Source organism: Bos grunniens, chromosome 9 (assembly GCF_055505025.1).
Source record: "Bos grunniens cultivar Pamir isolate PY7600 chromosome 9, Bosgru_T2T1.0, whole genome shotgun sequence".
Taxonomy (NCBI): domain Eukaryota; kingdom Metazoa; phylum Chordata; class Mammalia; order Artiodactyla; family Bovidae; genus Bos; species Bos grunniens.
The window spans coordinates 101,435,467-101,463,372 of NC_141173.1; the positions used below are offsets into that span (position 1 = coordinate 101,435,467).

The following is a 27,906-nucleotide window of genomic DNA, read 5'->3' on the forward strand; positions in this document are numbered from 1 at the left end:
TCTGTATGTTAAAATGTTTGACTTGTTTTTGATGACTGAACATTTACTATATTCTATAAATATCATTCTGAGCAAGAATTCTACCTATTTAATGTCAATTCTACCTATTTAATAATACAGATGTCAACAAGGAGGGCTTCCCTTGTGGCTCAGCTGGTAAAGAATCTGCATGCAATGCGGGCAACCCAGGTTCGATCCCTGGGTTGGGAAGATCCTCTGGAGAAGGAAATGGCAATCCACTCCAGTATTCTTGCCTGGAGAATCCCATGGACAGAGGAGCCTGGTGGGCTACAGTCCACGGGGTTGCAAAGAGTCGGACATGACTGAAATGACATGTCAGCAAGGACTTATCTGAATGTATACAATTACCAAATAAGCATTTGGAAGTTGATGTTTCAAATCAATGCCTGCTTTTATTTCCTAGTCACTTTCCCTTTTCCCCTCAAAATCAAGGAAAAATCTCAACCCGTGGTGCAGTAGGTGGGGGGGCTCCTAATTTTGTGATGGTGGGAGAGAGGCATTGTGGGGGGGCGATGGGTCAGAACAGGTTTCTGACAGCTTCTGTTTCATCAGGCTCAGTTTTCTCATGGGAGAACCACCTTATTTATATATTGTTTGGAAGAGTTTTTAAAAAAAACTGTCTTGTTATTACCCAGCCATAACCAGAAACGTGACTGAGTCATTTGCAGAGACGTGGATGACTCTAGAGACTGTCATACAGTGAAGAAAGTCAGACTGAGAAATACAAGTATCGTGTGTTAACTCGTGTGTGGAATCTAGAAACACAGTATAGATGATCTCATTTGCAAAACAGAAATAGAGACACAGATGTAGAGAGCAAACGTGCGGACACCAAGGAGGAGGTGGGACAGATGGGGAGACTGCGACTGACATACAAACATTATTGATCTCATATATAAAATAGACGACTACTGAGAACACAGCACAGGGAACTCTGTTCAGCGCTCTGTAATGACCTATATGGAAAAATAATCTAAAAAAGAGACGCTACACATACACATGGAACTGATTCATTTGCTGTACGACAGAAACTAACGCAATGTCGTAAAGCAACTAAACTCCAATAAAAATTAGTAAAAAAAAAAAAAAAAAAAAAGTAAATGTCCTGTTAATACGTGAGATTCTCAGGTCAGTAACTATGCAATTTCCCTTTGGTCTCTTCCAGAACTGGGCCTCTGAGGACAGTCCCCACAGGAAGGAACAAGGGCAGAGAGTTGTGCACGGTGACAGAGGCCTTAGGGTGGGAAGACAAGTGTGCAGCCAACTCTCAGCTCCCTTCCCTGCACTGGCCCCAGTGCCGCACCCCCCACCCCACACTCCACCTCGTATCAGGGGCCCAATCCCACTTGTTGAGTAAGTGTTTAATAGCGTTGCTTTTCTAGGGTTTCCTTTGGTGTTGGGAAATAGCTCTTGGTTAGGGTTAGGTCAATGGAGAAGTCAAATCTGAGTAAGGAAGATACGGACTCACGTTCAGATCAGTTTTACAGAGAACGAATCAGCAAGCTCAGTCACTAGATGAGTTGATGGATGTATTAGCACACGAGATTTATTTTTAACACAGCAAACATTTGATACAATTTCACAGGAAATGGATATTGAACAAAAATCCTGTCTACAACATGCACAGTGCCGTGCACGCAGACAGCACCGTATCCACAGGAATCTGGTGTGCAGAAGGGCTCGCCTCATTCTGAGGTCTTTCTGTGTTCACCTAATTAACAAGGCTGTGAACACACATGGTCAACAATGCAACAGGCCTTTATTCCACAAAACATTTATTTCATTTGCTCCCAAAGGTATATCTTTAGTTAGTATATTAGTATAATTTTAGTTAAAGAGGGTCTTGGGATACAATTCAACTTTAACTTTCTGGTCTTAAATATTTATCATTTGCCTGCTCACCTGATGGCAAGCAGAAAGAGCCAAATAAACACAATTTCTTTAAGCAGAGTTTAAAGCCAGGAGGGTATTCATCAGTGTTTAAAGATTATGTGAATTTAGCCAAGAACATTTTCTTTACCAGCAGAAAGAATCCCATCACTTAACTTGTAAACATGCCCGCCCCGTGGAGTCCTTCCCACTAGTAGCCAGGCGAACTTGGACTGGTCCTGGAAACTCCGCCGGCAGGGGGGCAGATTCAAGAGCCAGCCCGGCACTCAGGATCAGGAGTTCTGGAACCTGAAACTGTCTTTCTGAAAGACTACACTTTCCCCGAACAGTCTTCCAACATTTACAATTATACAATGGGGTTAATAAATCGTCTTGCAAAAATGTGATGTTTTATGTTGCCTCATCCTTTCTGCCAGAAAATGCTTGAAGCAAACGCACCACGTCGCTCCAATGTGAACTTGTCTCCTCTGCAGACAAGGCCTGGGCTGTTTGCACATGGACTTTAGGAAGCCCTGCACGTCCTCCTCAATGCACAAAACGTCTCTGACCTTCCCCGTAAGTGACAACAGACAGTGAACGTGAAAGGTGATATTTTAAAAATTCTGTATTCAATTATTCACAACGAAGGAGAGCCATTAAAATTATGAACATCTCTACATATGTTTCATGTATCGTACATATATAAATATACTTTAAATGTATAGTTACATATCGACAAAAGTTTCTAGCCGCTCTAAGCTTGCAGGTAAAACAAAGATTTTGTAATGTAACACCTGTATATGCATATACATTGGCTGTTTGAATTATGAATTTATTTACAACTTGCCTAGTTTATCATAAATGATTATTGTTATATTATACAAACAGAAAAGATTTCTTTTAAATACAAAGACTGCAAATGAATACATGAAAAAATTACACACATGTACAATATTTATAATTTATAAATGCAAAGTTAAGATCTCTTTAAGTTATTGCACTTGTGCATTTTACAAAGTTTTTATATGTCAGATGTATAAAATGTTTGTAAATTTATAACTCATTAACTGTAATGAAATTGGATATTAACTCAAAATTCTTTCTCCTTCCAAAAGAGAGCCCACTAAAACTGTGGATACAGATCCATTGAGTCTAAAAATCAGCATTATTACGAGATTCATTGTATTTTTGATAGCCTGTAACCCATATGTCACTCCAGCAGCTTCCTGTCAGCAAGGAGATTACAGATGCCTTGGCTAAGTAGAGATAGAGAATCTTTTGTTCATAAGGACTTGTTAAAAACAAAAGTCACCTTTTCAGAAACAGTCAGGATACTGCATTTCTATAAATTTGGTAACTGTTTCACAGTGTTTTGGGCACGCACATTTTTTCCCATGGGTCACTGGGGTGGGCATGGTAAAATGTGGGGGCACTGTGTGGAAACCACTTCTGTGATGAAGTCTATGTCCGATGTTCACGCTGAGTGAATATATAGAATATACACCATACAACGGATCGTACGGAAGAGAACGTTCCCGTACATCATTTGCCTAGGATATTTGAGACATGACACAGGACTGGGAGCTAAAGAGAAAACAAAGGCTGCAATGCCCAAGAGAGGATGATATTTTTAGGTGGGCTAGGGTACGAGATAACACACTTTTAAAACTTAACTTGCCCTAGGAATGAAATCTTTCCACTTAAGTGTCAGAAAATGGACAGTTCCTCGGTAATATTAGCTGAAACTTGGCGTGTGTAGACCTACTTCTCTACTTGGTGGCTTGGACTGGCTGGAAGTTTCCGCCTGGGTCCTGGGGTAACACTGACCTTGCCCGGCAGACGCATGAGGGTCTGCGTGCTCTTAGAGTGGTCAGAGAAGAAAACGCTGAGAGTTTGGGCAAAGGCAGTGATGCTTATTTGGATTTCAAACGTGTTCCTTGGAAAACATGGACATCTTTAACTTTGTCCCACCTTTTAAATTTAGAACGAGAGCAGCATAGAAACTGTTTTCTTCCTTTTTTTTTTTTGCTATTTTTATCATCGCATAAATGTATCTAATGCTTCAATCAAAATACGCAGTAAAAAAAGAGAAAACAGAGTAAGCAGTGCATGGAGTATCACAGTTTAAACCTAAGTGTTTAAAGAAACTGGCAAAGTGTGTATCAGCATAAATACTTATGCAAAAGTAAAAAGACACCAGCCACGCGCTATAGACAAGCCTGGGGAAAGCGCCACGGCAGCAGACCTGGTTAGTTTACATTTAACAGTGATTTTAAATCATATTAACACTCGCAATTGAAGGGATACTTTAAAGCAAATAAACGAAAAGTTTTTAAAGAATGAAACCCTGAAGAAAACCAGTGAAGTGTAAAAGGCAAACACATTTGAAATACATAAAGATAGAAGTGAATTTCAAAATCTAAATCATGCATATGTACCTGAAAACCCCAACAAAATCACATCACAATCAGTGTCACAGTTCTTGGAAGTAAAAAAAAAAAAACTGAGTCTGAACAGTTCGTTGGTTATGGTCAGGAGGATACCTGAATAAAATGAAATAGAGTATAGAAGTCTCATAAGGAGAGAATGATCTTAATTAATTCAACTTGATAAAATTAACCATGGATGTATCCCTTGAAATGCTTTTAAGTATAGTCAAGCAAGAAAGCAAAACGACAAATATATGAAAGAAGAAGTAAAACTGCAGTATTAAAAATAAAGGCACAGACCAAGGCATGGTGAATCATTTAGTCTTACTAAGACTCAACCCTTTCTTTGGATTAAAAGACCAGCGACATAATACTAGAAACTAAATCTGCTAAATAATCCAAGAGGCTGAGGATTTATGCATCTATGTGTATTGTGTACAAGCATAACTAGTGTGCTTGAATATACCAAAAAAGCAAAATTTACTGAGGTTGATTCTATAAAATAAACGTAATATGTGAAAAGCATGCTAAGGAGAGGAAACCTACACTGAACAAGCCTTGTTCTGAAGTAGCTCTGCTTTTGTCGCTGTGGTAACAAGTCAGCGGCTCTGGGGTCGTCTGTACAGATGCTTTTCCACTGAGAGAAGAGTTGGGATGAAGGACAACTGTGTGTGAATAATTTAAAACTTGGTCTCTCCTCCAAGGCTGGCTTCTCACGTGCTTCTTGAAAATAACTAAAGCTGGGAAACGGATCACACAATTCCTGCCCTAGTGAAAGGGCTGTATTTGAGGATTCCTTTCCACATTAATTGCATTTAAGACTCTCCATTTAATTAAATCACAGCCAACTAGTAATTAACCAGATACTTGCATTTTTTAGAATTTTATTCCACTGTCCAAGTTCAGTATTTCATGTCGTCGTTAGCATGCATTTCCAAGAAAATTTCTAGGTAAAAAATATATTCACTATCTCTGGAAAGATAATGGAATAATTGCATTTGATGATAAAAACTGTTCTCTATTATAAATGAAAACCAATAAAAATTTTTGAAAATTAAATATTCAACATATACTCACAACTGGTTACCAAATTTATACTGAACAGGGAACTTGGGCCCAATATAAAATACCACCTTAATGAGAAACTCATCAAAACACTTCTCAATGACAACCATCTGTCCTTTAAAGAAAAGATTGGGGAAAAGACAAGATGGAACTCTAAAAGCGTGTCTGCTAAATAAATCTGCTGAGATACAAGATACTCCCAACGGCGTGTTTTCCACAACAGATTGTTAACTAAACACCGAGGCCCCTTTCATCTTAGGTGAGTCTATGATTCCCAAGTCGCTCTTACACATGATGGAAGCAGTATTAACAGTTTACCTTAGAATACAGTCCTTTGTTCAAACTTTGCTTCTATTATGACGATTCACAAGAAATTAACCAACCAATAAATCCACATACACTTCTTTGGGAAACTATTGTTCAAAGCACATGTCACATCATGTAACACACTTGGCTATGTCAAAATAAGACACTTTTCTCTAATAATCGGGTCAGAACAGCAACCTTAAATGCAAAAATAGCCAGAGGCTTCCCTCCCCAGGACTGCTCTTTCCAGGAGCAGAATTCACACATTCTTTTAAAATCTTTTTAATAACACAGCAGCCTTAAATAATAGTCCCTTCCCCCTAGCAATTCAGTCTCCAGGTTCAGTGAGATGGCCTAAGGCACTCTCCTGATTCACGTTAAATCTCTTGGGCCCAGTTTCAAACATTTGGATGTAGAAAGTTTGGATGTATGCAACATTTTAGAATTCAATTCTATGAATACACTAACGTGAAAGAGGGCTTTTTCTAGTCAGCTTTATATTAAACAATATACATTTTTCCACATGAAAAATCAGTTTTTGAAGAATGGGGCTGATTTGTACTTTTCAAAGATGTGTTTGCATCTCTCTCACTTATATATGTGTGTGCATATCTACACACATGTGTATGTCTATATGCATGTACATGTGTGCACAGCCGCACACATCCATGTGTGTGTGTGAAACTAGCCACAGTGGCATTCTGTTATTTCATTTTATATCATATTGTAAAATTATAACAGCAAATGGAGCTCCAAGTCAGGAAGAGGGCCACTTTTAGAAGCCCATAAGGAAACTGAACACAGCGTTAATTTTAAAATAAGAATGATGTTTATCTATAGCTAACTCTGCTACAGACCAACCATATCTTAGAAACATCCGATTTAATAATTTTTGCAAAAACCAAGCTCATATGAACAACAATGTATACAGTATTGGATATGTGAAATAATCTTTTAAAAAATTTATTTAATTAAGAGGAATGTTCCAGTTTCCTGCTACGAGGATGGTGGATAAGCCACTTGTTAGGGACAACTCAGGACTTCTGAGACTCTAATTCCTTCAGGTCAGGACCAGCAGCTAAAGAGGTTAAGCGTAACAGGCACCAGGAGTGACTGGCTTTGAATCCTTGCAGAAAGGGGGCTGACTAAATTTCGTATACTTCTTTCCAAACATTCACACTGTAGAGTAATATGAGCTTACCAAACTGATACAGAAGCAACTCTGCAGACACAGGGTTTTCTGTGGATGTCTGACCTTGAGTGGAGCAGAAAGGGCAGAGGTGGGCCCGGACACAGCTGTGTCCTCTGGCCTCCCTGCTGCGGGCACAGAGCTTCTGAAAGACCATCGGGAGGAGAGGGAAGGATGTGGGAGAGGAACGCAGCAGGCCAGAGTAAAGATCCCAGAAGGCTTAGGTTTTATGGTTTAATTGATTTTAAGAGAAATGTATGGTCTCTTAAATAACCTGTAGAATAAATCTTTCATTTTTGAATGTGAGTTTAAGATTTTGCAATGACATCAAGTGAAAACATAAAAGCATCATTATTAAAAATTCACACTTTACATCCATAAGACTTGTCCGTTGAAAAACATTTGTATGCCTTGCTTTTATTTTGTTTTTTGTGTAAAGGGTTTAGGAAATTTGCCAAGACTACAATAAAGGAAAAAAATTTTAAAAAATTCTCTTAACATCTTTAGAACTGATATTGGAGTTCTTAGATTTATTATGATGTATATCTGCATCTCTTCTCGAGAGGATAGAAAATCTACTTTCTTTAGTGTTAAATTTATGCATCTAAGCCCTTTATATAAATTTAAAGAGTACACTTTAGTCCACCTAACTTTTTTCAATTCACGAGGCTCTGACCCCAAGTCTGACTATTTCCATCAATGATTGCAGAAAGACACTTCTTGCTCTGTCAGCTCGATGCCACGGGCTGAGGCTGTCTGCCACGATCCACACTAACAACAACCAGGTCACACACGAACATCCACAAGCGCAACGTGTCAAAGCTCCTATTTATAGCCAACAACGTCAGAGCAGCACCGGCGTGGAAGCCAAAGTGCAGTGCCGCCTTAGCACCGTTTCCACCCTCACTAGAAAGATACAGCGGGAAAGTACCCCCTTCTCAGCGTCCGTCTCCATCAAGGCCTCCGCCTGGAAGCCCATCAGAAAGGCCGGGTCCCGAGTCAGGAGGCGTCTCTGGGCGGCGTCTCCGGGCGGCGCATCTCGGGGCCTGGCCAATCACCATCGAGGATGCGGCAGGAGGCCGGCAGGCAGCCACCTATCTGCTGGACGTGCTCACTCGATGGTCCTTCTTGAAGAGGTCTGCATCCCAGTTTAACAGGTGTAGGTTCCCCCCGAAAATAAAAGGAAGAAAAGTCAAAGAAGCAGGATGAGCATTTTCAGGTGGGACGGCCCAATGGGGGCCGTCAGTCATCGGTCTTCACGGGCAGCCTCTCTGGGGACCCCTCAGCCTCTGGCAGGTCCGGGATCCCCAGGGCGCTCTCCTCGCCCCGGATCACCTTCTCCCACTGGCTCAGGTTATTCCTGGAACGAGGAAGGCAGAGACAGGGGCCATTTCAGAAAAGGCTTCTGGACTCTGCCCCACACCACCCACAGTGTAACTTGGGCATAACTTAGCCTGCTGGCTTCTGGGTGTCACCCTGATCATATATAATATTCATTTAAAACACTGTAATATATTTTAGACGGCATATTAAAAAGCAGATGTTACTTTGCCAACAAAGGTCTGTCTAGTCAACGCTATGGTTTTTCCAGTAGTCATGTATGGATGTGAGAGTTGGACTATAAAGAAAGCTGAGCACCGAAGAATGGATGCTTTTGAACTGTGGTGTTGGAGAAGACTCTTGAGAGTCCCTTGGACTGCAAGGAGATCCAACCAGTCCATTCTAAAGGAGATCAGCCCTGGGATTTCTTTGGAAGGAATGATGCTGAAGCTGAAACTCCAGTACTTTGGCCACCTCATGCGAAGAGTTGACTCATTGGAAAAGACCCTGATGCTGGGAGGGATTGGGGGCAGGAGGAGAAGGGGACGGCAGAGGATGAGATGGTTGGATGGCATCACCAACTCAAGGGACACGGGTTTGAGTGAACTCGGAGTCGGTGATGGACAGGAAGGCCTGGTGTGCCGCAGTCCATGCTGTCACAGAGTCGGACATGACTGAGCAACTGAACCAACTGACTGGCTGATAAGGACTGTCCCCTTGACCCTGCACTTCAGTTCGGGGTCCTCAGGGGAGCCATACCCGCTGGAGCCGAGGCCCCATCCCACCAGCTTCAGGCTGTGGAGGCGAACACGCAGCCCATGCTCAGAGTTTCTGACTCAGTCAGGATTCACTGGGAGAGCGGACGGGACCATCAGGTCACACACAGGTGGAGAGGAAGGAAGGGGGCATCCATGACGACCCCCAGCCGGGCCTTTGCGTCCCGTGGGGCGGAAGTGTGTGCCCTGTGCAGGTCAGCTCCGCCCGTCACACACCGCATGCTGAACACCATGTCAGGAGTCCCGCCCGTCACACACCGCACGCTGAACACCATGTCAGGAGTCCCGCCCGTCACACACCGCACGCTGAACACCACGTCAGGCACTAAAAAGTCACCTCAAGTTACACCTGCTACGGACCTTTGAGATTTCCTTGTTAGGTGGTTGATTTGTGCTCCCCTGGCCTCTGGTCTCAAATGCACCCTCAGCTCCCCCAGCCCCCCAGTCTCTCTCAGGATCTGCAGCTCAAACATGAGGGCATCTTGGTCTCCTTCAACGGTGGAGCACTCCTGCTGCCTGACTGCCCCTGGCCCGCCCCGTCCAACCCCGCAGAGACCCCATCCACATCTCCGCCTTGATGGGATGTCAAAATCAGAAGGGAACCTTAGTGTCGGCAAGCACAGAATGCTAAGAGATCTTTGTACAAAGAAACCCCTAAAATATAACCTGAAAAATATAACGCTTTAGCTTCTGTACCATATCATCAGGTGTCATTTCCCCCAAACCTAAAGAGACTTCTTGGTATATTGGAAAAAAGACACACATTAACTTTGCTGTGTTTCCTTGGCTCAACAAAACATGCTGGGGTGTTCTGTTCATTGCCACAGGCGCAGAGAAGAAAGAGGACCACTTAAATAGGAGACAGCAGTGTCTTTGTTAAATCTTCTTGCATGTTAGTTTTATTTGTTTTCCTTAAAAAAAGCCCATTCGTGAGTTTCAACAGCAGAGGACAGGGGAGCCCTAAAGCCTCTGATTGTGTCTGCAACCTTCCGGCCACAGGTCTGGTGCACCCACTCCAGCCCCCAGTGTGGTTCCGGCTGAGCGGTTACAAAAACAGTCCCCATACCCACTCTCCTGCAGAAAGCCAACACACAGCTGTTTGCTCATTGCCTGTCACCCTCCCCAGGGGAATTTCCTTTTCAGGTGAAATGAAATCTTAGAAAATTCCCAACGTTCTGAGCTGAGTTTAGCCCTTAAAAAGGATAATGAGAGCACACAGAGAAATCTGAACTAGAACAGGTCAGCTGGAGGCCTGCCTTTCTTTCGGGAAGAAAATGAAACTTAAGATCGCATTCAAGATCCCATCTCTACCCTTCAAACAGTAAACTGTGTGATTTAAACCGAGTCCCCTTCCAAACCAGCAGCTCAGAAAAGACATTATCGTCTTTTTAAAAACAGCATCAGCCAGGGGTCTGTGAGTCATAAAAAAAGAACACTTCCTGCTCCTTTTTGGTGAATGAACAACTTTGTGAACAAATACCCTTGACTTATACTTGTTACGTAGGCAAACACACAGCCCAGTTACTCTAAACTGCAGTGAAGACATCATGTCTAGATGGGGCAAAAAACGCTGCCCAGATTCTTATTCTTGACGGAAAAGCATCGAGGTGAAGCTGGTGTACATACCTGCAGGCCTTCAGGAGCGGTTCCGTGGCAGGGAAGATCTGGGTGAGGGTGGTGTAGCAGGGAATGGCCACGGCATTGTAGAACCCCAGCTGGCCCAGCACAGAAACGCAGACAAGAAACACGACGGCACGTTAGCAATTCTAGCAGCGCTGTCAAAATTCACCAAGTGAATTTTCTACTTCTCAAGCCTACCTGAAAATCTAAGCACTCTGGTTTTGCTAAGTAACATTTACCTCAGTGAACACTCCTGCAGGTGACCGTTTAAAATTCATTAAAATACGTTCACAATATAAAATATAAAAAATTTAAATCATAAAAAGAAGCTACTTTAAAGCCCAAGTACGGTATTCAGTGGGATTCTTATTATAGATCAGTTGTAATTCATGACCTATTCTTAGGAGTCTTTTACTAAATGGCAAAGAATAATTGCACAATAACCACAAGTCAGAAGCAATGTATTTGGTAAAATACTAGCTGATCGCAGAAATATCTTATTTAAAATTCACTAATACTATAAATGGATCTGGAATTTTGGCAAAAAAAATGCACTGCTCTTAATGGAATCACACGAGAACAAAGTCCACTTTCTGACGGCATTTTCAGTTCTCTTATCAAGAATCCCATTGGGGTCACTGCTCAACTGCCTCCAAGGAAAAGCTAATACTGTCAGCTTCCTCTCTTAACTACGTTACAAGATGAATTCCGAAAATTGAACAAATCAAATATAAAATGATGAAATTAAAAATAAGTGGAAGAAAATAAAGGTAAAGATATTCTCTCAGCATGGGACAGGACTCTTACAATGTCAAAGCAGGACTAAACCACAAAATACACTCTCAACAGGCATGGCACGTGCGTCGGTGCAAGCCAGACAGGGAAGGAAAGTGAGCCTCCTGTGGAGGAGCTGGCTAAGGAGTCGAGAAAAGTGCCCCTGAGCGAGAAGGATGAGCAAATCACACCTTCCCATGCTGCGCTGGTGCCCGCCAAGAGACGTAATTAACATCCTTATCGTGACGTCAGAAGATTGATAGTTTTAAAAGACCATCATCAAAGGAATGTATCACACCACAGGCGCATACATGCAAAGTTAAGAAGGCCCTAGAGCTCTCAAAGCATCAAAAATTAATGCAAAGTATGTTGTAAGACCTGAAAAGAAAATAATGAGTGCCAGTTTATAGTAAGACAAAACTCAAAATGTACTGAAACATGATTCATTATTTGTTAGGAAACGCAGACCTAACCAAACTCTATAATGTTATTCTCCAAAAAATATCTTTGTACATTTGATGAAAAAGTATTTTTTGTTTGCTAAAATATATTAACATTTCAACTTCATCCATCTCCTCTATTTCAAGTAAGAAAAGAAAGCCTGTAATTTACTGCAATTTTATCTGTAGAAAGAAGCGATGACAAGGCTAGTTATGAAGTCTTTAAATCTAGCTAGGACTTCCCAATCAAGGGGCATCTAAATGGAGCAGACTTCAGCGGGTTCCAGCTACCGTCAGCTGGCATGTGCTTCTTACCCCCATCCGCTGTCGACCACTGTGAACGACCACTTGACCACACAGCCCATACCTGTCCTTGCGGGACCTCATCCTTCTTGTCTCTGTCCATCATGGGAATGGGCTGTATCCCCAGTTTCTTCATTTCATCGCCCTGGGAGAAACGGGGGGAAACCAGGCTCTCTCAGTTTCACGCAGAGTTATAAAACGTTGGCATTAACGTGCTGTTCCCTCTGTTCATTAAGTTTTTCAAAATGAATAATATTTCTGGCTAACGACCACACAAATGTCAGAATAATAAAAATGTAATGTACTACTGTGGTTTTTTATCCTCACGTTCCTCTCCTGTGCTGAATTACCAGAAACCCAGCTATCACTTCTGCTTCATTTTGTAGAAGTTGGTGAAAGTTATACCAGAAGGACACGTGTCTGTGAGGAGGAACACACGTGTGTGTGTGTGAGGAGGAACACTTGTGTGTGAGAGGAGGAACACGTGTGTGTGAGAGGAGGAACACACATGTGTGAGGAGGAACACGTGTGAGGAGGAACACACGCGTGTGTGAGGAGGAACACACGTGTGTGAGGAGGAACACACGCATGTGTGAGGAGGAACACGTGTGTGTGAGGAGGAACACGTGTGAGGAGGAACACGTGTGTGTGTGAGGAGGAACACGTGTGAGGAGGAACACACGCGTGTGTGAGGAGGAACACGCGTGTGTGAGGAGGAACACATGTGTGTGTGAGGAGGAACACGTGTGTGTGAGGAGGAACACTTGTGAGAGGAGGAACACACGTGTGTGTGAGGAGGAACACACATGTGTGAGGAGGAACACATGTGTGTGTGAGGAGGAACACACATGTGTGAGGAGGAACACAAGCGTGTGTGAGGAGGAACACGCGTGTGTGAGGAAGAACACGCGTGTGTGAGGAGGAACACACGTGTGTGAGGAGGAACACACGTGTGTGAGGAGGAACACGTGTGTGTGAGGAGGAACACACGTGTGTATGAGGAGGAACATGTGTGTGAGGAGGAACACACAGATGTGTGAGGAGGAACACACATGTGTGAGGAGGAACACGTGTGTGTGAGGAGGAACACACATGTGTGAGGAGGAACACACGCGTGTGTGAGGAGGAACACATGTGTGAGGAGGAACACGTGTGTGAGGAGGAACACACGCGTGTGTGAGGAGGAACACGTGTGTGTGAGGAGGAACACGTGTGAGGAACACACGCGTGTGTGAGGAGGAACACACACGTGTGAGGAGGAACACATGTGTGAGGAGGAACACACGCGTGTGTGAGGAGGAACACGTGTGAGGAGGAACACACGCGTGTGTGAGGAGGAACACACGCGTGTGTGAGGAGGAACACACGCGTGTATGAGGAGGAACACGTGTGTGTGTGAGGAGGAACACACATGTGTGAGGAGGAACACGTGTGTGTGTGAGGAGGAACACGTGTGAGGAGGAACACATGCGTGTGTGAGGAGGAACACACGTGTGTTTGAGGAGGAACACGTGTGTGAGGAGGAACACACGTGTGTGTGAGGAGGAACACAAGAGCAAGGATGAAATAACCTCACGGCCTTCACCTCACTCTTTCAGATGATTTTCTCACACGCACCGAGACAGATGAAGCCAGAGTTTAAAGAGGAATACTGACCCATCAAGAATAAAGAGCAGTCTGCTAAAACATGTCAGTAAAGACACAATATAACTGGCTAGAGATCAGCATGAAGGTTAAAATCATAGATGTTTACTGAAGATGTATAGTATCAGGGCCACTATAAATATTACGTCACTTGATCTTCATGAAATACTATGAGTTAGATATTATTATCCCCATTTTATAGATTTAAAAATTACCTTACTCTTTTTATTTCTTTTTTAAGGTTAAAGATTATTCAGTCCTTAGCATTTCTTAATTATTAATATTTTTGACTATTTTGTTGTGTTTGTTTTCAGAAATCTGAAGCATAAAGCATCCTGAGTTTGCTAAGACAGGGTCCTGGGACGAATGACCATAGCCCTCGTTAAGGATGTGTGAGCACAGGACCAGAACACTGTCTTAACTACGTAAATTCACTGGAAGCGGTCTGCTCTGAGGTTACTGGTTTAAACATGAACTGCGCTAGTTCTCATACTTTCTTCTTCTCTGCCCTAAGGGAATGAAAATGACCAGGCCCCCTCAAGGATTTCACAAGCCCTGAGACATACAAAGATTTTAAATAAGCAGTGATTCGTATAGGCACCTAGCAACAAACACTGATGCGACGAGGAGAACACCTCACGGGACGGATGGCCCGTGCGTGCGTGTGGTCTGGGGTGTCGGGGCTGAGGGGGGAGGGCTGTGGGGGTATGGGGCGGGGGGCTCCAGGCGGATGGAACTGCACAGCACAGTCAGGGACCCAGGCCGCAGAGGGGCCGTGGGCTTGGCGCATCAAGCTCGCCACTTCTGTCTTCACCACAGCAAGAGGAGACAGGCGGTTGCCGGGAAACAGAACTTGTCCCGAAGCAGCAAGAGTGGCAGCTGGGGCTGAGATGGGTCAGAAAGCTGGCCCGAGGTGTCAGCATCAGCACTACGGTGGGATGTTCATCTCAGACAGCGTGACACCAAAGACCCCACACTCTTAGCTACTGTTACACTGATTCTAGAAGACAGGCAAGGAGCCCAGCTACATGCTGCAGTAATCCAGGCGAGAGCTGGTGAGGGTCTGACAGAAGGGAGAGGGTGGGGCGGGGAGGAGGGCAGCGTGGACTTCCATGAACATCTATGAAACCATGGCAAGGCTTGGGCACTACAGCTCTGCTTCCTCTCTGGGACGGTGAGGTCCTTGCAGATGGCATCTGTGAGCCTAACGGGAGCTCAGTCAATCTCTGTGCACCCCTTAACCAATGCTGTGCCTAACCACTGCACCCCTTAACCAATGCTGTGCCTAACCCCTGCACCGCTTAACCAACGAGGAATAGAAAGGGGAAATAAATCGACACGTTTGTCCCCTTTTGCTTCATGTTTTAGAATACAAATATAGTTGTTAAGGTATGAAGTATATCACTGCTAAATGAATCAAAGTGTCTGCAAAACAGTAAGGAAGCATCAGACAAGCTTTCTTATGTGGTACGTATAGCATTAACTATGATCCTAGTATAGACACACACGCAAATTAAGCTGATTGTGATAATAAAGTCAAATATTACAGCTCAGACATGTACATTTAAAAACAATCTTGAGTCTGAGAGTAACTAGATTTTGACACACACACACACACACACAATAAAATTTTTTTTAAAAAGAAACATTCAAGAGGATGCATATACAAGGTGTATAGCTGAGCTACCAGGGAAGCTGGTATAGAAACAATACCTTCAGTATAATCAACCCAAGGCCTGTGGTCCTCACTCAATAAAAACTTCTTTGGTATTACTATTATGAGACAAAACCAACATCATAGACCATTTCTATTCATCATTACCTGGATGGTTTACTGTTTTTTTTTTGTTTTTTTTTTTTACTTTTTATATCTGTTCTTCTATTGGATGAGATTTAAACTATGAGGTTTATGGTTTTTACCAAACTCTTTGTCCTCCAAATTTACCTTGACTTCTTCTACCCAAATGAGGTGCACAAACATTTTATAGTTTATTTTTCCATAAACTTATTTTTAATATGCAGGGATCTAAGTATCTGTGGGTTCATTTGAACAAGAGAATTATATCCTACTTATTCATGACCAACTCAGAGAGCAAACTGAGGAGCAAAGACACATTTCTGATAATTTAGATAATTCAGTCAAGAAAAGGTATTCATAAAAGCAATCTACATAGCTTTTCATATGTCAGGAATTCATGACTTCATGAATTAATTCCTGTGGAACTCATGATTTGCAGCTTAATTGACTGTTTGGCATATTCACAATTTAATCGCAGGTGTCTATGGTACATCATTAGTCCCTCAAATTTTCTGCTGCAGGCAAATACAGCCTGTGTGGGTCCCTCTTAATACTTTCTCTAGTGGCCATAAAAGGGATGACCACTGATCATTACTGAAGGGATGACAAGGATTGGCTATTAAATAAAGAAAACTGCTGCACTGCTGTTCAGGGAATCAGTTCCTGAACCGTTTCAGTGGAGATCAGGATTTACACACATATCCAAGTCGGACGCTCTGACTTTATACCTGTATGAAGGCTAAACAATAGGGTTTTTTAAGGTACTACTAGGCAATGGCACCCCACTCCAGTACTCTTGCCTAAAAATCCCATGGACAGAGGAGCCTGATAGGCTGCAGTCCATGGGGTCGCTAAGAGTCGGACACGACTGAGCGACTTCACTTTCACTTTTCACTTTCCTGCACTGGAGAAGGAAATGGCAACCCACTCCAGTGTTCTTGCCTGGAGAATCCCAGGGACGGGGGAGCCTGGTGGGCTGCCGTCTATGGGGTCGCACAGAGTCGGACACGACTGAAGCGACTTAGCAGCAGCAGCAGCAACGTGAGCAGCTACTGTTACTACATTATCCCTGTATTTAATATCCCCTCAATTTTTCCTCACTTCTTGACATCGTCTGCGTTCATATGAAACCCCAGGACGTACCTCCGCCCAGAATTCTGCATATATGTCGTTGGCCGTCAGTCTCGTCACTGGCCACAGCTTTGTCACAGAACAAAGATCACAGGCGGTCATCATCAAACCGATGACACGGTCTCTAGAACACAACGAGACAAGACTGGTCACCGCAGCGTTTGCACAGGTATGAGAACAGCTAGGAAGACTTCCGCAGTTTCAGGACCAAGCTCGGCTTCAGGCTGGCACTGCTGCATGCAGCGGGGAGGAAAGATAGCTTTTCAGAGCAGATGCAGCTGAAAGGAGAGAAAGGACACAGTTAAGGGATGGTGTCGCTTTAATCGTGAGAACACCGGTCACTGCTCTCCCTAGTTCCATGAAGAGTGCATACTCTGCTCCTGCTTCCTGCTGAAATATGTCATGCTGGCCTGGCCCTGACACCTTCTAAATCCCTGGTATACCTGACTGCCACAAACCAGATTTTGAATTTCATGGAATTGTGAAACTTTAGAGTGGAAAGAAACCTTGTGGGGGGTGGGGGGTGGGGAGCCTATCCAATCCTTTCACTTTACAGAAGGAGAATGTGAGACACAAATGAGTGCAACGATGTCTTCGAGGTGTAGACAGCCCAGGGCCGGCCAGAGGACTCAGATTCCCAGAGGCTCTCTCACTGCCTCACCTGCAGAGAAGGGCAGGGTCGCCCACTGCTGTACAGACTCTACATCCCCAAGGAAAGGAGGTTGTTTTTCCTCAATTGCTTTGCACTCACCACCATGTGTTCTAGGTCCCACCCCCCAAATATGGTTCATTCAGTCCTTCCTCTAGAGGACAAGTAAAAATTGCCTAAAAGTATTTAAACATACCCACCCCCTGTATAATTGTAATGGATTTGGTCTAATGACATGGGGTCACCCTATATGAAGACTACACTTAAGTGTGGCACTACACGCTAGCTATTAAGAGCTTTTAATATACTGACTTAAACTTTTACAAAGCAAACTGCATAATGATAGAAGGCAAATTATGGAGAAAGACACAAAACTTCGTAACAAGCGAGAAGATGTTGCCATTGCCCCTCCCACCTAAACTCCAGAGTCTGAGGGCTCCGCTGCTGCTCAAGGGCGTCGGTCTTCCTGGAGGGGTGCAGACAGACCCCATCTGTGGGCAAGGGCTGCCCTGGGGCCTGAGCCTGTCGACCAAGGCTCGCAGCAGAGCAAGAGGCTTGGCTGGAGCTTCTGATTTAGGGGTGCTCCCTCAAGCAAAGATTCCTGGATCTCTGGGAGACCCTGCTTTGTCTATTACCCATGTTTTGGTGCCAAGCACTTGTGAGGTTTTGCATTAATACTTTCCATCAGCCAATTTCTTTCAGCCCATTAGCCAGGTGGCTCAGTGGTAATGAATCCACCTGCCAATGCAGGGGATACGAGAGACATGGGTTCGATCCCTGGGTGGGGAAGATCTCTGGAGAAGGAAATGGCAGCCCACTCCAGTATTCTTGCCTGAGAAATCCCATGGACAGCGGAGTCTGTCGGGCTACAGTCCAAAGGGTTGCAAAGAGTTGGACATGACTGAGCGACTGAGCACAGCATTAGTAATCTCTTCTACAACCTTACTTTTCATAAGGACAAGTGGGTACCGTGTATCTAACAGGCAGTCTAGATGACTTTAAAAATGTCACTGAGACTTAAAACGTGTACTCACCCTGTGACCCCAAAATGGATGTCATGTGAAGATATAAACCCCTTAAAATGATCAGAAAGCCCACGTTTTCTTGCTGAGGTGGTTTCCTAAGCACTTTGCGGTTTACAGGAAGAATATTTATTTCTGGATTTGGGCTTCTAAAGCAATGACTGTATTTTCTGTTTGCATAACAGGCCAGTTCATTTAAACAGAAACAGAACATGAAAAATACTATTATTTTGTTAACAATAATAATAATAAAAATAATAATAATTATTTCATGAGACTTAAATAATTCAGTCTCATTCAATCTACATTCACACAAAAGAATCAGCACTCATTTCTTTTGGATAAATATTGCAATAAGCTTCATCTCAAGAAAGATTTCTTATCTCATAAATCTAAGGAAAAAATGTTAACATAAATGGGCACTAGAAAGCATGTGAACCAGTTCTCTCCCTGGATATGACTCCATAGGCAGCATCCTTACCATTAGGGTTGAAAGGATAATAACCTACTTATCATTCAGACTTCACTGTCAAAAGTACTTAGAAAAAAAAACTTACCAGTATTTTACTGTTAACCAAACAAATAAAAACAAGACAGATAAGATCTGTATTAAATGCCTTTAAAAAAATTACTTTTTTTTTTTTTTTTACTGTTAATGACAAATTAATTGGATAGTGATGGTTTCCTGGAAATATTAACCTGAATCAGAATTGTGTTATTTCTGTCTATGAATGGGATATAGGCCTAACTGGTGACTCACTCACTTCAGTCGCTCAGTCGTGTCTGACTCTTTGTGACCCCATGGACTGCAGCATGGAGACCTAATTCATACTGCATTCTGATAGCCAACTCTGAAAGGGATGGAGTTTATGCCAACTGTGCTCTTGGCATGACCTTGCCTGTCCTCCTCACTAAGAACACTGCAGTGAGAGCCCGGTACGTGACGCCTCTACTACTGACGGTTCTCAGGAGGGTAGCTTCGGGGGGTGGGGGGGTGGTGCAGTTCACCACATTCATTTATTCCAAAAAGTTCTGAAGGCCTGTATGTGTCAGACACGGTTCTAGAAATGAGTAAAATAAGCCCTGCTCAGAAGAATTGATGCTTTTGAATTGTGGTGTTGGAGAAGACTCTCGAGAGTCCCTTGGACTGCAAGGAGATCCAACCGGTCCATCCTAGAGGAAATCAGTCCTGGGTGTTCACTGAAAGCTGAAACTCCAATATTTTGGCCACCTGATGCGAAGAGCTGACTCATTTGAAAAGACCCTGATGTTGGGAAAGACTGAAGGCTGGAGGAGAAGGGGACGACAGAGGATGAGATGGTTAGATGCCACCACTGACTCAAGGGACATGAGTTTGGGTAAACTCCGGGAGTTGGTGATGGACAGGGAGGCCTGGCATGCTGCGGTTCTTGGGGTTGCAAAGAGTCGGACACAACTGAGTGACTGAACTGAACTGAACTTGTAGGAGTAATCTTCTAGTGGGGAAAAGCAGAAGGTAAGAGAAAATTTTCATTCAATGAGTCTATAGAAAAATACTTCAAAGGAGGCAAACATATGAAGATGAGTGAGAGTCCAGTGGGCTGACAATGTGCAAGTCCTAACTCGGGAATAAGCGCTGAGTGGTTGCGGAGCAGCAGGAAAGCCAGTGCGGCAGGGAGGTGGGGCGTGGGCTGCTTGCTGCTGAGTCTGGAGACAGACGGGAACATTCTGACCGCAAGCACCTGGAGGCTGAGGGTACAAGCGTGACCTGCCACGTTTTCAGAGAGGCCCCTCAGAAGTGCTCAGCGGAGGACGGGCTGAAGACCTGTGTGGGGGAGGCTGCTGAGAAAGCCTGCAGGAGAACACCGGCATCCAGAGGGGCGGGCACAGCGGTGTGAACAGAGGCGACGGCAGAGGCCCCTGGACTGCAGAGACCCAACCAGTGCATCCTAGAGGAGATCAGCCCCGAATATCCGCTGGAAGAACTGATGCTGAAGCTGAAGCTCCAATCCTTTGGCCACCTGATGCAAAGAGCCAACTTACTGGAAAAGACCCTGATGCTGGGGAAGACTGAAGGCAGGAGGAGAAGGGGACGACAGAGGATGAGATGGCTGGATGGCATCACTGACTCAACCAACAAGAGTTTGAGTAAGCTCAGGGAGAAGGTGAAGGACAGGGAAGCCTGACGTGCTACAGTCCATGGGGTTGGACACGACTTAGCGACTGAACTACAAGTGGAGACAAAGAAAGTAGGAGGAACGTTAGAGGCAGTGCATGAGTATTCAGTCGTGTCCGACTCTCTGTGCCCCACGGACTGCAGCCGCCAGACTCCTGTATCCGTGGAATTTTCCAGTCAAGAACACTGGAGTGGGCTGCCATTTCCTACTCCAATTTTGAGGAAACTCTATAGTGTTGTCTATCATGGTTGTAGTGATTTACATTTCCACCAACAGTGCAGCAGAAACTAACACATTTTAAATCAACTACATGGCAATAAAATTTAAAAAAAAATCTTTTTTTAAAAGCCAAGGAACAGAGAGTCCTAAAGGAAGCAGCGATTGAAAGTCTCAACTACGCTGATGACAAGACACACTTTAAACACAAAGATGCAGGCAGTGTGGCAGAAAAGGGCTGGAAAAAACACTGCCGTTAAGCGACCACAGTCACAGGAAACCAGCCCCTCTCACCACATGGGCCACAGCCTCGTCTCACTCAGCGAAGCTATGAGCCATGGCCTGTAGGGCCACCTGAGACAGACGGGTCACGGCGGAGAGTTCTGACAAAACAGGGTCCACGGGAGAAGGGAATGGCAAACCACTTCAGTATTCCTGCCTTGAGAACCCCATGAAACCACGGGGTCGCAAAGAGTCGGACACGACTGAGCGACTGAACTGAACTGAAGCAAGCACGGGAAGGCTGGTGTGGCTACAAGACACAGAAAACTTTAAGGCGAGAGGTACCATCAGGATGAAAGAGACCTTCATAGCGACATGAGGCTCAGTCGTGGAGAAGACAAAAGAAATACACAGATGTCTAGGCACCTAATGAAGTTTCTAAACACATGAAGCAAAACTGAGAAATATATCAAATTCATAACTTTTTAAATACTGGAAACTGTATTTCCATTAAAAATGGGAAAAATACATTCACAAGTGATAAAATCTATGATATGACCAGAATAATTTTACTAACAAAAAGTGATAGGATCTGTGCAAACAAACCATATAAAATATTATTCAAGACTAAAAAGTCACAGCAATGCTCTTGGATAAGAAGCCAATATACTCTCATTTACAAGTGAAGAGATAAATGCAATAGAGCTGCAATTAAAATCCCAAGGTGGATATTTTTAATTGAAAACAAACCTGACTGATGGAATGTTCTTTTTGTTTATAAGTATTCACTATGAAGAGGATAAAGGGTCAATATGTGTGTAATTTATACGGAAATGGCACAGTGAAAAATAGGCAAAAAGTATTTTAAAATGTTAATAATTCTTGAATGTGGGTATTAGTATATATTTCAGCATAATTTCTACCATTCTTAAGTTTGAAATTTTTCTTATAAAAATATAAAAATTAATTTATTAAGTACCAATTTCCATGAAATTTTTGGAAAGCAAATGAAAGATGAAAATTATCTTGCCAGGTATGTATGATAAATTTTAACATAGTTACAATAGTCAAAATAGTATGACCACAGTTGAGGATTAACATTTAAATGGCTTAAGGAGTCAAAAGAAGTATTCTAGTCTATATGAAAACTTCAATTCAATGGAAAAGAACAGATTGTTAATTGAATGATATTGATTCAACTCATCAGAAAGAAATAAAGTTTTGTTCATAAAAATGTAATTTCAGAAGCATTAAGATCTAATTACAAAAATATGCAAAGAAAAATTCAAGCACAGTTTACACTCCTTTGAGGATAGGGGAGGCCTTCGTAAGCAAGACAGGAAGCCGGATTTGAAAAAAACAAATGACAGATTTGGACTCAAGAAATTTAATTTCTTTGCAGTTAAAATACGAATAAAATTTTTGAAAGACACTTAAAAGAAAATGTAACATGACAGAGAAAATCTTAACATCCTTAACAAAAATTAGAATGCGAACTGATTTGTGAAAAATTGTAAAGAATCCAACAAAGAAAATACACAAATTGTGAACAAACAGAGGTAGGAACAACAGTCAACAAACATGGAAAGGTCTGGAATGCAGGCATCTATCAGAGAATGGCGTATTCAAAGAGAAACGGCTTTTAGCCTATGTTAGAAGAAGTGTAAATTTCTACAGTTCTTTTAGAAAATTTAATTTTCTTTTAGAAACTTTTCTAATACCATATGTGATATGACATATATATTTATAAAGGACAGCAGATAAGAGAGTTGGTTACAGAATTAATAACAGTGCAAAATTCCAGAAACATTTGATTAATAGAAAGAAGGTTTAATGAGCCAACCCCAGAGACTGAGGAAGCTTTACGATCACGTTTTTGTTTAAAAATATAGGCTCGTGCACAAACACACAGCCGTGAATACACACAGGGGAAGGCATGGGCTGGTACCACACCAAGCCCGCTATTAGCTGTGGACCGCAGACAGAAGCAGGGCTTCTCATCCATGCTGTGCGGATACGGCAGTAACGCTATCAGTTCTACAGGGCCATTCTGTATCAGGGCTTGAGCAGGAGTGTTCTGGTATCTGCAGGGGTCAGGGAACGAATGCCTCCCCCACCGACGCACTGACAGACGGCTCTATTATTGCTTTTCTTGTATATGGCTGCACCCTTTAAACTGTTAAAACAAATATGCATTATCTTTAAAGTTACTAATCACTCCGAAATTATTCAGTCATCATAACTGTACAGTAAACACCACTAACGTGGATACATGCATGATGCACCAAGCATAGTATCATTTGCAATTATGTTTTTAAAATTTTCTATTTCATAATAATATTATTATCATAATCATTTTGCTAAAAACATGTGCAAGAAACTTGATCCTACTTACACAGCTCTTCTTTGTAACCTAAAGACAATGAAGACACAGAGTTTTCAGCAACTTGAAGGATGCCGTAATGTCGGGCATATTTCTCCAATCTTATAATTGCCATAAGAGAGAGAACTGTGAATAAACACCTGTTCCTACAGGTCTTGGCACAAGAACTACACATGAAATCTGCCAGAGGCAGAGACATATGAAGAACTGCAAATTGCTTGGCACCCCTCAGGCTGCAGGCGGAGGAGTGGGCATCTGTGTGACACGGACGCTCCCACCATCCTGAGAGGCTCCCGGCAACACGCCCAGACGACTCTGTGAAACTAAGACTCTCTAAGAAATTAAGCATTTCTTTTCCTCAAAGTGACTCCCCGTAAAACGTTTGATGATCATATTCTTGAGGAGATTAGGTTTATTATGCATCTGTCTGTAGTTATTTGTAAACATAAAGTTTTGTGTTTGGGACCCCTGAGCAAATTGCTTCTAAAAACTAAAAGTAGATTCCTCTGGAAAGAAACGTTAGGACCAGTACCTTAATGGATCACAGAGTAGGGCACACAAAGCACCTGAATAAAGAGTGGATTCAAGTTCAGCAAGACTGGAATGAACTGATAAGCAAGTGTTCCCAGGTCTAAAGATGTATCACTTGAGATGGACTTGGTCAGATATGCACCCTGCAACAGCAAAGTCCTAGAAAGAGAAGCTGGCCAGGGCAAGAGGCGTTTTAGCCAACGGACTGAGACCTAACGGACAGACGGGTGGACAGGCTCACAAAGAAAAGACCTGATGCATTCCTGAATCCAGCAGGCAAGTCACACCTTCTCAGAAAAAAAGGAATCAAGCCACCTCAGCCTGATGCCACTGGAGCATTTAAGGACCCTCATTCTCTCTGTTTTGACTCCACGTTCAAACAGACTCTGGATGGCCACTCAGCTTCCTAAGATTGTGACCACACTGAGTACCAATGTTCTGACGTGTGCAGCTACAACACACGTTTGCAGATTAGTAACATGGAACGCAAGTCTTACACATCAGTCACACTGGCTTGGCGAATAGGATTTGGATTCTGATGAATCCATTTCTGTTTGCTTCTGAGTCTGAGAGGTCAATGACCAAATGCTGGATTGTGATAAATCTGAGGAGAGGCATCTTGCAAAATGAGTTCCCTTTGACAGTACCCACTCCTATGCGACCAGTGTAAATTCCAATTGGTAGTTTAGTTATCTTCACAACACACTGTCAGCGATCTTGTCAAGCAATGAAATATCCAAAGTAAATATAAAATGCACATAAAACAAAAAAAAACACAAAAATTCCATTTACATTTCTGTTTTCAAATATAAATTTGAAATTACGCTTTTGTTTTATAATATACATTTATTCCAAATAGCACTGCCTGGGCTACTGAACTTTCAGAAGCGCTTTTTACCTATGTGATTGGTTATTAAGGTTCAGCGACCCGGTCTGGTACATCTCTTCCAGCTGCTTCCGGTTCCCGAAGTACAGAGCGAGGTCCGTGGCGATGATGGCTTTGCGGATGATCTCAAGCACCTGCTCATATTCGCTGGAGCTCAGGGTGGAGAAGATGTTGTGCCCTTCCAACTAGGGGAAGACACAAGCAAACACACATAAGCACAAACACCCACACGCCGACAGCAAGCACCGGCTCCCATCTCGCGACACAGGCGGTGCCAGGAAACAACAGTTGGTTGTCGTTTAGGTCACGAACAGAATCTGCCTGCAATGCAGACCCGGGTTTGATCCTCTGGACAAGGAAATGGCAACTCACCCCAGTAAACTTGCCTGGAGAATTCCATGGACAGAGAAGCCTGATGGGCTACAGTCCATGGGGTCACAAAGAGTCAGATACGACTGAGCGACTAACACTTTCAGGACACATTTGGGTGGAATAAAAGGACAGTTTGAAATGACCAATGAAATCAGTGTTTTGGTTTCTCCTTATGATACAACAATGAAGCTACCACTTAAATGAACTATTTAAACCACATAACATTTCCCACCACAGAATTCCAGCAATTTAAATATATACCTAGTTTGGAGATATTTCCAGTAAGTAATTAAAGGATTGGAATATATAAAATACTTAAGTGAAAGAATTTTCCTTTTACACTAATTAAAAATTTTGGTAATTTTCATATTGTAGAAGAAATTAATGGGCTTAAAAAATCATCTATACCCTTGTCCATTTCTGCAAGCCTAGTGAATATTACTAGGTTTTAAATGGTACTCTGTACCATAGAAGAAAATGTCCCAGTACTGGAAAATTCATAGGCATATTAAAAACTCTCCCTATAGACAGGAATGCTTCTACATAAAACACACATCCTTGAGGCACAAAAACTGGAAGGCCATCCGCTTTTTGTCCTCACGGTACATGGACACAGCAGATCACCACCCTGAACAAGACCAAATACCTGTCATTCGGATTCCATTTCCTCAGAATTATTCTTCTATATGCGAATCTCTTCAACCTTTTTCCAATAATTTCCCTCAGAATTTTAAGTTTTGATTTGTAATTGAGACTAAAATGTGGCATTTCTGTTCAAACAAAAAAGGTTGAGATTCAACTTGTGGGTTCATCAATTATTTTTTAATGATTTATTAGTCAACATAATTATACTGAGCTACTACTGAGTTGGTAAAGAATCTGCCTGCAATGTAGGAGACCTGGGTTTGATCTCTCCGTTGGGAAGATCCCATGGAGAAGGGAACAGCTACCCCGTCCAGTATTCTAGCCTGGAGAATTCCACTAGAATTCTCTGTATAGTCTATTCCACTGGATAGTCCATGGGGTCTCAAAGAGTTGGACACGACTGAGCAACAAACGCTTTCATAATTGTACTATAAATTGACTTTTGTTTCCTGTTGTCTTAAACTATATTTACTCACTGATAAAACATGTTACAAACTTGAAATTATTAAAGTACATTTCTTTACAAAATCAGATACCTCAGTAAGACATCATCTGCTTCCTATTACTCTGAAATAAGGCTGTGTGTTCTCCATTTATTTTCAGTTATCAGAATCTTTCTGAATTATTTACTGTTAAGGTATTACATTTATATTTAAATATCGTATGGTACAATGGTACGACCCAACAACGGAGTTACTTATAATCAGCTCTTGTTCTGACGATGGTATCTGTAGAACGGTCTAAAATTATAAACCCCTTTCAAACTCACGATTTCACTTTCAAATGATAAAATTTCAATAAATCTTTGATATATAGCTAAAATGAAGTGTTTGCTGAAACACTAATGACATTTTTATTTGACTAAAGAAAGCCAGCCCAGACCTCACTCTCCAGCAGTCCTGACCCCTCTCCCCACATTATCAATCACTACTGTGGGAACAATAGGCAGAGGCTGGTGCATTCTGGGACTTTGGAAGGAAAAAAGTCAGTGATGCAACTAATTTCATCCAGCATTCAAAACAACGATGCTTTGAAAAATATACAATATTTATTTTGATGTTTAATTGCCAACTGCATCAACCATACACTAAGAAACATAAGAGCACTGTAATTAAGAACACAGATTTTGGAGTCAAACACCTCTGATTGTTAATACCCTCCTGCTCCTCACAAGCTGTGTGACAATGAACAAGCACCTTAACCTCTTGGATGTGCATTACTCTTATGTGGAAAATGGACATGAACAATAATACCTGTCTCTCCGGATTCCACAAAAAGCAAATGTATTGATAAGTGCAAAATTCTTGTTTATTGGAAGTACCTAAAAATGATGAGGGCTTCCCTGGTGGCTCAGACGGTAAAGAATCCGCCTGCAATGTGGGAGAGACCTGGGTTCAATTCCTGGGTTGGGAAGATCTCCTGGAGGAGGGCATGGCAACCCGCTCCAGTATTCTTGCCTGGAGAATCCCATGGACAGAGGAGCCTGGTGGGCTACAATCCAGGGCATCACAAAAAGCTGGACACTACTGAGCGACTAAGCACAGCACAGAGCTGATGAGACAGTGCCTGTGCTGACAGGGATGATGGTAACATCTAGCAGTGTAACTTCTGCAGGCAGACTTCAGGGAGAGAGAGGAGAGACAAGCAAACAAACCTACATGTCCAGAAGCGAATGGGACGGCCAGAGACCTCCTCTCTACTTAGGATTCATATGTAGAAAAGGATGGATTTCAGCTAACCTCTGTAATAAACTAACACACTGTAGCCTGTAAGTCGGGACAGTGTTGAGTATAAGTACAACAATTTTGCTACAGTTGCAACAGACAACAATAAATTCTACCTGCTGCAGATGGACTGTGTCACAGAAATGCTACTGCTAGAAAAACTCATGAAAATCTCACAGGATCCCAAAATGCTGGGATAAAGGTGATGTTTTAAAAACCTAAACATGTTTCACAAGCACTAGGCAATTTAAGATTAATGGAATAGTGAGACAGGTTTCTGAGTGATAAGAATAATCCTCCCTAATTGGTCTGGTTTCTAAAATGCTGGCTTTTGGGTACCCACCACGAGGTATTCACAGAAGGAGAAAGATAGAAAAAGGGCAGCTTCAGTATTCAAAACAATCATTAACATCTT

At 42.7% G+C, this 27,906-nt stretch overlaps 1 protein-coding gene across 5 annotated transcripts in view; it reads right to left on the reverse strand.

Annotated features, from left to right (window-relative positions):
• Positions 1 to 1,537: 1,537 nt before the first annotated feature.
• Positions 1,538 to 27,906, reverse strand: part of PDE10A (phosphodiesterase 10A) — a 573,119-nt gene continuing 546,750 nt past the window's right edge. For 4 of the 5 annotated variants that reach the window (XM_086318697.1, XM_086318695.1, XM_086318696.1 and 1 more), the window contains 5 exons: positions 24,763 to 24,935; positions 16,698 to 16,809; positions 12,177 to 12,257; positions 10,602 to 10,690; positions 1,538 to 8,239 (listed from right to left, as the gene is read on the reverse strand). In XM_086318697.1, the coding sequence (XP_086174823.1) occupies positions 8,122 to 8,239; positions 10,602 to 10,690; positions 12,177 to 12,257; positions 16,698 to 16,809; positions 24,763 to 24,935 (573 nt within the window). In that variant the 3' untranslated portion in view covers positions 1,538 to 8,121. The remainder of the gene's footprint in view (positions 8,240 to 10,601; positions 10,691 to 12,176; positions 12,258 to 16,697; positions 16,810 to 24,762; positions 24,936 to 27,906) is intronic. The other variant, XM_086318694.1, reaches the window with a different exon arrangement.